The sequence below is a fragment of the Periplaneta americana genome, chromosome 4 (assembly GCF_040183065.1).
Source record: "Periplaneta americana isolate PAMFEO1 chromosome 4, P.americana_PAMFEO1_priV1, whole genome shotgun sequence".
NCBI lineage: Eukaryota > Metazoa > Arthropoda > Insecta > Blattodea > Blattidae > Periplaneta > Periplaneta americana.
The window spans coordinates 156,020,003-156,034,790 of NC_091120.1; the positions used below are offsets into that span (position 1 = coordinate 156,020,003).

Consider the following 14,788-nt stretch of genomic DNA (forward strand, 5'->3'; position numbering starts at 1 on the left):
TTGTCAAAAGATTTTTTTTTAATTTTCTAGTACCTATTGTTACACAAATTATTTTTTAATTTAAAAAGTAATTAACATATCAAAAATTTGACATATTAATTTGCTAATCACAGTGTAGAGAACATGCAGTAAAAATATCATGTTCCTAGCATTAAAATTGTAAGAGCCTTTACATTTCGAAACTTGACGAAATGTGCTGACAAAAAAAGTGTGAGAAATCAGCTTGTAAAATCTGCCTGAAATTGAAGTTCAAGTTTATACATACGTAATTTTTATGATTTCGAGCACCACAGAGCATTGAAACTTGCTCAACATATAAATAAGAAATTAGTGATTCAATTTTTACAAGAAAACAAAAATGCGATTTTTGACTTAAAATAAATTCCACCAGTCACCCTCCCTAAAGACATCAAAGCATGGAACAGTTCAGTATCAGACTAGTTCGTAGCTAGTCTGTTGCTCGATTTATTGTAACCCAAAAACTGTCTAGCGAGTCTCGTAATTCCTCTCTCATATTTTTTTACCAGAAGACGAAAGTAGTCCAATTTTCGAAAAACATTCATTTCTTCTGTCACCAGTAATACGGAAAGTTCAATCCAGACCCTTCTTGAAGACATGCCCTATACAATAAATGCTTAAGTAAACCCATTCTACCTTCAAAAAATGTCCACAGCCTTGCAAACTCAATACAAACACACCTTGAAAGAGAGCTCGTACTGTTCTCCTCCCCAGATTTCAAGTCCTTCGTCATAGCCTTCTAATTCCCAGAAGAATTTGGTACTGATCGCAAACAACCCTCCTGCCATCACAGGGCTCCTGCAAAACAAACAACAAAGGCTTCTTTGTATCTAAGTCAAACAAAGTAATAATAGTTCTTATTCGATAACTAGTACTTAAATGAACATTTTAACCCAACTGTCTCTATGAGTTAAAGGTACGTAGTCTGTTGTGCATTATATGAAGTTTTTCTACATTGCACTAAGGCCTTTTCCAAGAAAAATAATGCTTTACAATTAAACCCGCATGGAAGTTATTGTATCATTAAAAAACAGTTATTTACGTAACGAGGATAGAAAGTGATACTTTTGTGGACAAGTGAGATGTTTATGGATGAGGCATTAGCCAAGTCCGGAATTTTGAAACAAGTGCACGAAAGACACTTTCGCACTAGTTACATACAATAGTTTGTTTCATAACAGTTAATATTATAATAATATTAGATGAGTCTACCGACACGGAAGTTCATCTCAGACTAAAATTTATCTTACCCCTCTATACCAATTGGTGATATAGCTATGGCACATGATAAGGTCACAGATCATGTCTTGCCTCCTCTTGATGACTACAACTACAGTAAAACCCTGATAAGACACTGTTCAAGGGACCAGGTGTAAAACGTGTATTAACAGAGACCACATATTAGGCGGGTATACTAATTTTGACTTATATACAGTATCTATTAGTATTTTTCCTTGTTGAAATACATGATTCATGAAAGGTAATACAGTAATTATGTAATTATTGTACTCTACGTCAAAGACATTTACAATATGTACTGTACTTAATTCTTTCGAAAAAAAAAAACATTTATGGTTGTTTGCCGTGTGCATGTTCTCCAAGTCCTCGTGTATACCACACTTCAGTTTCTGCAATTACATCCTCCCAACGTCGCTGCTGTAGTAATTGAGTAGCGATTGTTTATTATCGTTCTTAATGTCGATGATGGAATTCCTAATGAATCAGAGAGTTGTTTCTGAGTAAGAGTACTGTTCTCATCGTACTTTCGTAAGATTTCCAATTTTTTCGACACAGAAAGGGCTTTTGGTTTAACACTCATTGTAATCACATTCACAGGCACTTCAATACACAAAAGGACAACAAATTGCCCAGCAAAAATTTCCAGAATTTTATTACGGCCGAGTGAGGAATGTTGTTTGAGAGAGAGGGTTAGCAAGAGGTTGAGGTATTGTAAATGTATGTAGGCTTTAACCATGCAGATAAGGAATCGAATAAGAGAGTGTAACAAGAGGGTGGGGTATATTAAGGTATGAAGTATGAAGGTTTAAATGCGCAGGTAAAGGGTCGAATACCAATACTTTTCAGGTTAATGGCACCAGTGAGTTCAATGACAAAGATGTTTCATTGCTGTTATAGTACATTGCTGAAAATGACATCGAAAATATTCCACAAAAACGGTGTATTATGCAGGACTTGAGCGCAACAAACGGGGTATTTTATAAAGGTGTTATATATGAAATGTGCAGGAACCAGACAAAAAAAGCGTATTACACGGGATAGCGTAATAAGCGGGTGTGTCTTATCGAGGTTTTACTGTACTACCACACTACTACCACTACCACCACTATAAATACCACCACCACTACCAACACTGCTATCATCATCAACATCATCATCATCATCATAATCATCATCATCATCACTTCGTCAACATTTTAAAACATAGAAAGCCTGTACTACTGAATTGAATTTATGGGAGGGGGGCACTATGGCCCAGCAATGCGACCTGTTAAGGTCTATTGCGCTAATCCTCAATCTAGACACATTCCCAAACTCACACCGGCTGACTACACTAAGGTTCGCTGCGTACCCAGGTGTCAAGCAGGCAACCCCCCTCGTCCCAAGGCCAGCCCCCCCCCCCCGTGTGTCACCAGCCAGTGATTAGGGAATACTATGGAATGATGATGAAATGGTGACGGAATGATGTAAATGCCTAATATGGGGGAAAACGGGAGAACCCTGAAAAAAACCCCCAACTGCGACCTTGTCCGCCACAAGTGTCACTATGGATTTTTAAAATGAAAAATCTGACCCAGACTCGAATCCGTGCTGCCTGCATGACAGGTTAGAGGTCTGACCACTCAACCACCCATACTATATTATCATCCTTATCTGCAGGTTGAAATTCGGCATAAAAATGCATGGATGAAGAAATATGGAAGCATATTCTTTCTTCATTCATCTATAAAACTGCTCGAGAACTGGCATGCATGAAGACTGCAATTCATACTCATGCCGTATTCTAAAACATCATTACATAGGGTCGTATTCATAGACGAGACTTTGGACCAAAGTTGACTTTGGAAAGTACAAAGTCACCATTTTCCTATTCACAGTCGACACTTTGAGGAAAGTAAACTTCAATCGTGACTTTACTTCGAAGTTGCCGAAAATCTAGACTTTGACTTTGACTTTCGTTCGTGGACAAAAGGAAAATGACTGATATTTGGGAAATTGATGAATTTGCCGAGAATATTGAAGACATCTAGGAGATTATTAAAGCTGCTCATGTTCCTTAACGTATTATTATAGATTATAAATTCAAATCAAGGTACAGATTTGATAAACAGACAGTATTAAATATCCTTGTCATGTTTCAACTTCATTGATGAATAATCAAAGAGGATTATCTGTTCCACCAATAAATAATACAACTTATTTCATCGCGATTTTTAGCTATAGGTAAGGAATAATAGCTTAATATTGATTCTTATTATTTAATTCTATAGAGGATAGGTTATACAGTTGGAAATGCAGTTAATTTATAATCCTTGCAGTCGTCATAATAATGTTTTCTACATATTGATTTCAAATAATTTTTAAGTAGTTTATGCAGACATGCTGGGAATAACTCTGTCAATTGTACACAGGATAATATGTCTCTTTCATAGTCTGTCATTGGTGGAATCTTATTTTCCATATCTTCACAACAGAATTATTTTACAATGAAATAATTTCCTTAATGTGAAACTAACGTAACTACAATAGATGTTGTATTCACAACAAAATTCTTAACAGGCAATACTATTTCAGATAAACTATACCATCATGTTTTGTAGTTATGAACTGTGTTATATACAAGACTGTTCGAACTCAGTTACGATTTTTTGTGGCCAAGTAGAAGAACAAATTATTATCGATTGGTGTAAAGCCCTAAAAATGTTAATTTTTGTACTTACGTTAGTTTCACAATAAGCACTCGAATAATATTATTCTTATGTAAAGCTGCAAGAACTATTAACAATTGCTTAACATGTACAGATGTTCAATTGTTTCATTGATTTGCGACTCAAAAGATGGCTTTGATTGTTGCAATGCCTACTCTATTTCAACCACTGCCTGCTGGATCACATCCTTTGGCTGCGTAACTGCCTGCTCATTCCTCTTCCTTAGCATTGAGTTTTGCGTGGACATTATTGTCCAGTTTCGACACTAGAGTGCAGCAAGTAACTGCCGTTGAATTGGCTGTACTAAATGTGTAGAATTAATTATACTGTCTTATTTGACATCTTAGAAGTAATTACAGTGTTTGTCAGTTATTGTTTATTAATGATATGATTTTCTTCTTTAAAATACATTGGAAGAAAGGAACATTCTGTTAGAAATACATTTAATTTTGTGAGATATAAAACTAGGTTTCCTAAAATAACAATATTAATTATAATATATTTGCAATGGTGTCTTGTTGTGTCCCTTTCTGCAAAGTGCACAGAGGAAAATTGAAATTCAGAAGATTATCATTTCATGAATTTCCATCTAATAGTGATCTGCGGGAAAAGTGGTTAAAGGTTAAATATTATATCAACAGAAGGTGATAAAAGAGGAAGTAAGTGGATTCCTTCTGATCGTTGATGTGTGTGTAGTTTACACTTCAAACAAGAAGATTTTAAAGAAGATACAAAATATAGGAAACTGAAAAATTTGTCGATACCAAGTATATTTCCTGGATATCCTTCATACAAGAAACCTTCTAACAAGAGGAAGAGAAAAGTCAGAAACTCAGGTTCATCATTCTCCGAGGAGAACAACGTCTCAAGATTGGCTGCACAATGTCAGGAGGACATTGAAGCCGAACATCGTGAGAAAGACATAGAAGCCGAAATTACAAAAGACAAGGCAGATGTAAACGTATGTTCCAGACATATTGCTGTTCAGGTAAATACTGTAAGATTAAGTGAACTGGAATATCATAAAAAATTAAATAAAAATCTTCGAGCGAAAGTGTACAGACTCGAAAACAAAATTGTGGAAATAGAGAAGGAACTTCAAGAGGTGAAGGAAGAAATTAATAGCTATACTGAGAGAAAGTCAGTAAAAGGTAAAAAGTAAAGGTATCCCTGTAATATGCCATAAAGGCACTTAGGGGACATGGAGGTATAGCCCCATGGTTTCCATGACCTCGGCATTAGAATGAGGTGGTGTGGTCGGCACCAAGCTCTGATCGCATTTTACCTCCTGGGAAAGACCTGTTACTCAATTTTATAGGAGGCTGAGTGAACCTCGGGGCCTTTCTGAAAGTTTGGCAACAAGAAAAAATCCTGTCACCACCTGGGATCGAACCCCGGACCTTCTAGTCCGTAGCCAGCTGTTAGTCTAAGCTGTTTTAAAAAAGGAGTTCGCTATTCATGTATAACAGTCTTCAATGCACTGCCTAATTATCTTAAAGATTTGAAGAACAACGAGAAAAGGTTCAGAAAAGAATTAACCAAATTTCTACATACTCATACCTTCTACACAATTGATGAATTGTTTATGCTTGTGAATTGAATTATTCTACTTAAATGACATGTACAATTTTATATAGCTCAACTAAAATATGTTTTTATATTGACTTAATCTGTTTACTATGTATTGTATTTTTTGTTTAGCATAACTGATGAATTGTATGTACTGTAAATTGAATAGTATACTGTATAGGTCAACTGATGAATTGTTTAAGCTTATAAATTGAATTAATCTACTTCATATGAATTGTATAGCTTAACGAAAATAAGTTTGTAAATTGAACTAATTTGATTGTATATGTTTGTATAGTTTGGCTGATGAATTGTATATGTTCTTAAAATGATTACTAGTCTGTGTAGCTCTATTGATAAATTGTATATAGACCTACTGTAAATTGAATGGTAATATGTATAGCTGAACTGATGAATTGTTTATGATTATAAATTGAATTAATCTACTTGATATTAATTGCACAAATTTGTATAGCTTAATAAAAGTATGCTACTTTGTATTGTATATATTTGTATAGTTTTGGCCGATGAATTGTATATGCTTTAAATTGAATAGTAATCTATATAGCTCTACTGATAAATTGTTTGTGTTTGTAATTTGAAGTAGTTTGCATGATATGTATTATCAATTTCTGTATATCACAACTGGTTGAATTGTTTATGCCTTAAATTTAATTAAATTGTTTTGTATTATAATATACCTCAACTTATGAATGATCGTTTGCGTTTGTAAATTTAATAATCTGATTGGCTATGTATTGTATACTTTTAATAGAGCCATCGATGTAGCTCAGTCGGCAGACTCGCTCGGCTGCTGATCCGGAGCTGCGTTCGGGCTTGGGTTGGATCCCCCTTTGGACTCTGGTTTCTTCTGGTGGGACTGAAGCCGGATGGTCTATGGCGAGTCCTTGGCATCAACCCCTTTGATTTGATTACCCCCTTTGATTTGATTACCTGGTTGGTTTTTCCGAGGTTTCCCCCACCGAAAAGGCAAATGCCGGGTAATATTTTGGCGAATCCTCGGACCTAATCTCATCTCACTACATCTTGCCAAAATGTAAAAAAAATGTAAAAAAATTGTACAAAATTGTAAAAATTGTAGAAAATTACTAAATTGTAAAACTATAAAAATTTGTAAAAATTGTAATTGTAATATTGTAAAATGTTGACCTGTTCCATATCTTAAAGCTTCATTGCTCATGTAAGATCTATGGAATAAAATGAATGAATGAATGAATCTACCAACTGAGCTACCTGAGAGGAAGTCAGTAGATAACATAAAGAAATCAGCACATGATGGCTACAAAATGGCTGCATATATATACTGGATCAAATTAGAAATTAAAAAAAAAAAATCCTCCAAAATGGTCCGAGCCAATTATTCGGTACTGCTTATGTTGGCGAATATTGTCTCCTAAAGGCTACGACTTTGGAAGAAATTTGAAATTAATACAAGCACCGTCGCGCAGCATATTAGATAGGTATATGGGCTCAAAGGAATATGGCGTTGGTGTTTCCCCTTTAATTAAACAGGCACTTAAGTTAGAAGCCACAAAATTGAATGAAATTGAGAAAGTAGTTTCTCTTATATGCGATGAAATGGCAATAAAAGAAAGCTTGCTTTATAATAAAGAAGAGGATAAAATTTTTGGTTTAGTCGAAGCTGAAGGAGTTTATAATAAAGAAATAGGAATAAATCCCGTCTTAGCCAACAAACTTCTGTGTTTAGTTATTCATGGATTATCTACCAAGTACACAATACCGGCAGCATATTTCATGGTACGAAATTTGCAAGGAAATGATCTGCTCTTATTAGTTCAGCAAGTGTTGAAAGCTGTAAAAACTGTGGATTTCATGTACTTCGGCTTGTAACTGATAACCATAGAACTAATACTGCTATGTTTAAGGGTTTAGGCGGCGGAGATCTACAGCCTTGCGATGTAACTTGCAACATAATTTATATTTAAGTTTTGATTACTGTCACATCATCAAAAACATCCGCTCACAGTTTCTAGACCAGGATATAGCAGACAGAGAAGGAATGATCAGTTCAAAATTCATCAAGGAAATATACAGGATACAAAAGGACTTAGCTGTGAAACCCATTCGATTTCTAATGAGGAAGCATGTCGAACCCAGTTCCTTTGAGAAAATGAATGTTCTTTATGCTGTACAGACATTTTCACTGGAAGTTACAAGCACTTTGGACTATATGAAGGACAATCATTTACATCTGACATCTCGGGTAAATTTTTCAGAAGCAGGACCAACAATACGTTTCATGAAAAATGTGTACAAATTTTTTGCTGTACACGACATAAGCGATAAATTATCTGTTTACAGTATTTTACTCGGCATTTCTTTTCGAGGACGGGGGAGAATTTTTTAATGAGCGCAAAATTTATCACACTTCAAATGGGCTTTTTATATATGGGGAAGTTACTTTCTGGCAATACTGAACTTAATAAAACAGTAGACCAAGTGTCCGTATAACAATTTCATGGATTGGAAGATACTGCAGGAAGATACTACATACTGTCGTTAATTCAAACCGTGATTTCCAATAATCTCGTAGCTCGGTTAAAGGAAGCATATATTTTTTCGTAAATATGTTTAAACTTTTTGAAATATTTTATATAAGTTTCAAATATTATTTTTATTACGTTAATTGATTTTAATAATAATTTTAGTAAACGCCTAAAGCAAGTATAGGCCTACTTGTTTGGATGTAGTATCGCTTATAAAAAAATTTAAGTTTTAATTTCAGTATTAATAGTATTACATATTAAGCATTGCGGAAGGATTCGGACACTCTGGGCCATCGATTCCATAAGCCCTTGTCTCTTCTGGTACCTAAGACTTCGTAATAATAGTTATTTTAGGGTACTTTGCATATACTGATAATGTTAATAGTGGTGGGCACTACCTGCCACCTAGCGGCAAAATAACTTTTTTCAAGACTCGCACATAAGCGTTGATTGAGCAGGCAGTGTAAACAGCCATAGGATGTGATCCAGCAGGCAGTGATTTCAACTATCTATTAATTTAATTCGTTTAGAAGGCAGTGATTTTGATTGCCAACATTAGAATAAGTTCGTCAAATCTTGACTTACCAAAGTCAAAGTCAAAGTCTCGGAAGTATTGTCTATGAATAAGATTTTTAACAAAGTTAAACTTTACTACGAAAGTCGACTTTGGGAAGTCCTCATCCAATGTCTCGTTTATGAATACGGACCTTAAACACGTAAATTAATTAACTAGAATTGAAACCCGCATGTTCAGTTCATTTTATCAAATGAAATAATGAGCTTTGCTTTCCACGTGCTTATTTTTAAGTAACAGAAGTGAAAACATGTGACATAATAAGAAGGAAAACAACTACATTAACATATCTTAAAGGTCAGCACAATGATAAATGAAGTGACTTAAGCCGTACATTATCAAAGTCTCACAGAATATGTAACACCAATTAGTATTGTCACAGTTAAACCCAGGGGCGGCTCGTCCATAAGAGCTGCGGAGCTGCAGCACTCCCTGCTTTGACAGGAAAATAAAAATAATATTTATTTTAATTTGTAGAAGAATTGTTACAGCTTTTATTGGTAAATTGCTTTATATTTCTTCTGGCCTGGAATATGTACTATTATCTTATGCATAATCTTTTTGCACGTCGACTGTATTGGAAATGACACTGCATTCAAAGTCATCCTGGGATCTGCAGGGTGGTCAGCTCATAGAGAGTGTGTCTTGCATGGTCAGGGGGTAGAGAGGTGAAGGGAAGCAGAGGGAAACTGCCGCTGTTTAAAACCCATATCTCGCTGCAGTGGCTTGCAGAGCCAGGCCACAAGGGATCTTTCCTCTCCTCCCACACTGCTATTGTAATGCTGCGTCAAATGGATTCTCTATTCCCTTGAAACTTAATGACAAAATTTTTATTTTCTTTTCACATACTTATTGTTGTAGAATCTTATCGAGTTAATATAACGAAATTAATATTCTCTTTTGCCTTATTATTACGTATATATCCAGCCTCCAGCAGAACCTAATATTTGCTTTAACTCAAAATGATTGCATGAGTAGAATCCTTTTGATGTAGCACGTAAAATACGAAAGAGACTTCTTTTCCAGTTTTAGAAAATTGTTGACCATCAGTATATTTGAGTGTTGCTTTGGTGTGACATCTTAATACCGTAACTTAACCAGTGCAAATTTGCAAGCATGAGTGTGTGTGAATTACAGAATATTAATTTTATTTTTCTCAACTTTCCCTTGCGGAGAATATTGATTTAATGAAGTGAAATTAAAGGGTCGTCCGTTACCCAACTTAAATCTTACATAAGCTTCATCCATCCGAAACAGTGCATATATGTAAGTATAACATCGGAGTGACTACTACCGCGGAGGAATCGGAGATTACGAATAAAGCTCTCCACCGGTGATCTCCGGTACTATCGTAGGTGGAACAGGGGATATACGGAGGGATGTGGTGGTTCGGAGCGAAGCGACAGTTAGCTCAAGGACGACCGGCGCGTATGGACTGGCGGTAGTTGTGAGTGGAATAAAATGACACCAAATTGGATATCCGTCGCATGGAAATTCTTTAATTTAGTTTAAGGTAATAATAAAGTCGCACACTGTAAACTTTGTGGGCGAATTTACTCTAAGAGTGGTGGAACTTCGAATTTGTTAGACCATTTGAAGCAACAGCACACAATCGCGAACTTGATGAAAACAATTACGCAAAACATTTTATACGATTTCTTTTTAAATTGTTTTAGTGCTATTGTTCCCAAAGGCCCAAAGTATAGGAAAAAGTCTTGAAATTTCTCTAAAACATAACTCTCGAGGCAATAAAAAACATATGAAATATTTAAGACGACTTGAGTTATATTTTGCTGTTTAGAAAACTAGAGTTATATTTTACTGTTTGGATTAAAATATTGAGTTTCTGAATAAAACTAAAAAAACATGTGATAATAACATAATTACAATTATCCTTTAGTTGATATCCACTTATATTTTTAATACAGAGAAAGAGTGGCGCATTTTAGAAGAGGCAGTTCAAATACTGACACCCTTTAACACAATAATCACAATCCTGTCGAGTGAAGAATCTGAATAAATTATGTTGGACAGTAAATGTTAACACATTGATAGCCCACGTTTCTTTTGTTCCATTCTGAAGCTCCCTTAATATATTTTACGTTAAACTAAACCGATTAGAATAATAATTGACAAACACTGTTTGCAATTAAACGAGAGATTCTAGGAGAACTACAGTATAAATGTTTACATTAGGTACTGAAAAGCTTTACTTCTGCGCTAGTTTTGCAGTTAGATTGAATGTTATTAATTTGATCAATGACATAAAACTAATACGCTTTTCCACATATACCATGAATTTCAAAACTAGAAAAAAATCTGTCAGCTAACGCAGCACTTCAAGCAAAACAAGAAAAAAAAAAAGAGCAGAAGAAAGAGAGACAGATTAATATAAAAGAGAGAATAAACAACAACAAATTACAACTTATTTTAAAAGATACTCAGACGTCAGCGGGCTTGAATCACTACCTGATCCGATGAAAGGAATGCTCAGCGGAAAGTGTATGTCTGCGCCACAGCACATATACAACCTGCGCGGCATCAATTGGAGGTAACCGGAGGTCTCCGATTGAAAGCGCGCAAACAACCGCTCCGGAGAAAACCTAATCATAAGCAGCACTAAAGTATAACAATGAAATTTACGCTAAGCATTTGTGGTTACGTGGATGTGAACAAAAAAAATCTGTATTTTGTTTTCCTTGCCTCCTCTTCGGTGGTGATGCAGCATGGACTAGGAGTGGTGTAACAGATTTAGGACATTTGCCCTTAAAAAGCAAAATGCACGAATCTTTGCAGTCTCACCTGAAAAATGTTGTTTCATTGGCTATGTTACGCAACTCATACTGCTGTGCAATTAAATGAAACGAACAGAACAAACATTTTCAAACATAATCAAGAAGTGAGAAAAAATCGTGAAATTATTTAAAAAAAAATATTGATTGTATCAAATTTTGTGGCCAATATGAACTTCCCCTTAGGGGACATGATGAAAAAAACGATTCAAAGAACCCTGATGTGTTTCGTGGGTTGCTACAGTTCGTGAGTAATCTAAACCAGCCTCTCAAAAATCATTTGGAACATGCCACTGTTTAAGGTTATTCTAAGACAATTCAGAATGAACTGGTAGATTGTAAGTTGAGTGTCTGCCGATCTGAAATTCAGACTGAAATCGATGGTATTAGTTTTTCTTAGGGATTAGCAAATGGTCCCACAGACATCTCCCAACTAAGTCAGGAAGTTTTGGTTTTTCGATATGTAGTGCACTTATTTTCGTCCTGTACTTATTAGTAATGGTATCAAGAAGTAAAATTTGTATGTACCGAAATCTACTGTAGCTCTCCCAATTCACAAGTTCACGAGCCACCACTGGTTAAACCTAGAAAATTTTATGAAGTTCTTGTACTTTAATGTGAAAGGAATGCAATAAAATTCTTCAGAACAATAAAAATGCATGAGATAAATAGAACGACAGACAAATATCAATATAAGCAGAGAAAATAATATGTTGAAAAGATGGAACAAAACAAACTTCCAAACAGAATACTTAACTACAGACAATTTTTAAATAATTTTACAACTATTTTAACTCCATATTTTTTTTTCAATTAGCTCAGTTGGTAGAGCAGCTGGCTACGGACTGGAAGGTCCGGGGTTCGATCCCAGGTGGTGACAGGATTTTTTCTCGTTACCAAACTTTCAGAATGGCCCCGAGGTTCACTCAGCCTCCTATAAAAAATTGAGTACCGGGTCGTTCCCGGGGGTAAAAGGCGGTCAGAGCGTGGTGCCGACCACACCACCTCATTCTAGTGCCGAGGTCATGGAAAGCATGGGGCTCTACCTCCATGCCCCCCAAGTGCCTTCATGGCATGTTACGGGGATACCTTTACCTTTACCTTTTACTCTTTCCTGACATTTCATATTAATTTATAAGGTAATTAATTATAACAAACTTTAGAAATCCGAACATAACTTCAAATCTTTACATTCATTTAAATAATCTTTTAATAATAAAACTACAGCAAACTGTAACACACACGTGCACTGGCAGGTTTATAACCAAGAAGGGGAAAAACAATTGAGGTGATAGCTGGAAAATGGGCCCATAACTCTAGTGACCCTTTTTTGGGATAAAGTTTAATTCGATTCTCCATTTTAAAATCCACTTGCTTATGTACTTTCGTTTCAATATCTGGTAAACAGAGGGCAGGGTAGCTAATTGAATGAACCCATGCACCCTTGCGTAGTTGTGGAACTCAGCAAACATCAGTGAAGATGATCCTCAAAATGAACATGAGTCCAATGGATGTGCACTAAAGTGTAAACTGCATTATGAAGTTAAACTTTGAAGTGAGTATGAATCCATTCTAGATTAATACTAAATAACCTGTAATTTGTATTCTCTACCCAACAGATATTCTCGATTTTTACGTTTCCAGTACAATTTATGACGTAACTATGAGATATATGTAAGAAATATTTTTATTCAATGCAGTGGCACTTGACTAAAGTCATTGGCCGTATGTAAGAAATATAATTTTACTAAAATGATTTTGAACTTGTAAACCTCTGTAATGTGCGCTGTTCAATGCTGATGTTTAATTTCTGCTAAAATATAATCACACTGAAAGTATTTTGATAAAAATAAACTTGTTCTCTGGAAAAGGGCCTATAAAATTCTCTAATAAAATATATTTATTTAAAACACTATTAAAGTCGGAATGCATTATTCAACAAAAACTTGTAGATAAATATTATTATACAGTATGCAAATTATTATTTTGATAAAAATCCACTCAAATCGCTATTACATAAAAATAAATCTTTCAATCTTTGTTTTCTCGAAACATGACTTTTGCTTATGGACCCTCTTTCCTGCAATAGCCTCAATTTCTCTATACCCATGATATCAATTTTTAATGGTAACATTCAGTGCTGATTATCTCTCTCCCAATATACTTCAACATAGCCAATAATAATTAATACTAATTATTTCGGAATATAAAGTATACAATATGCTTTCACGTGTTAATTAGCTAGCAGTGGCGGTTTCTCGGGGGAGGGAAGGGAGGAACGTCCTCCTCACATTTTCTTCTTTTGAAAGTAAAGACCAAATAAAATATGTGCCTTGAAATTCGAGGAAGATTCGATAATTTTTAAGTTCACAGCTATAGGAAAAACTCGGTTGATCGAGTTTTAAACGACGCGCGCTCATATGCTGTTGAAAACTGTGAGAAAGATGCGAGATTGTCTGTGTAGAGGAAAGGCACTCCATTCCTCTTCTACTGCAGTTAACACACATAGACAACAACGCACTAGCGGCCAGAGAAAGAAGCAGAGTTTTAAAGTGAGTAAATGAACGGAGAGGGAGGAGATCCTCCTCTGAATCAGTCATGGGCAGGAAATAGAAACAGACTGGTCGTGCAGCAAGCTCGCTACCGCTGCCACTAACAATGTTGCATTCAACCGGACTATAACACATCTAGGAGGAGACACAACAAAAACAATTTTAACGCAACGCTACGAAAGACACCATGTAAACTTTTTTTTTTAATTATAAATCAAAAATATCATTCATTGCACTTTATATAGGCTACTATTCATGGTTTGAAACTTTCGTGGATATTTGAAAGTTGAAGTCGGGTTTATGTAAAACAAAGAGGAAGTAGTTTTACGTAGTTGGCCCCTAAAATTCATTTCTATTCATTGTTTACTAGACAGGGCAACAGCCAAGTTGTCAGTTTTGTACAAATATATTTGAAACTGAAAGTAGGTACTCCAAACTACATCATTTTTAACATAAAAAATTAATCGGCCACTGGCAGCTTTGAACAATAATGATAGTATGACTTTACAAGAACTGACATTCTTCAGAAGTATGTGATACTGAACTTGTAAAATGTACATATGGCAACACAGACCACGTGGGTGGGTGCAGTGTTCTCGCTTTCCTCAGATTATTTCCCATTTCCATTTCCGTAAAACGGTTCCGGTTAAGAGTTAGTAGCTAGTCTCTTCCAACACATGAGTTGCTGTAGTGTACTCGAAAAATGCTACGAGGTTGTGAATTTCCTTGTAATTGTTAATTTGTGCAATTATTCAACAATGAATGGAAGTGAAATCATAATATATTTTGGACAATTTAGGAAACTCAG

General features: G+C 35.3%; 1 protein-coding gene across 2 annotated transcripts in view; it reads right to left on the reverse strand.

Annotated features, from left to right (window-relative positions):
• Positions 1-14,788, reverse strand: part of LOC138698339 (putative polypeptide N-acetylgalactosaminyltransferase 10) — an 85,926-nt gene that overhangs the window by 47,874 nt on the left and 23,264 nt on the right. For both annotated transcript variants that reach the window (XM_069824188.1, XM_069824189.1), the window contains exon 7: positions 699-816. In XM_069824188.1, the coding sequence (XP_069680289.1) occupies positions 699-816 (118 nt within the window). The remainder of the gene's footprint in view (positions 1-698; positions 817-14,788) is intronic.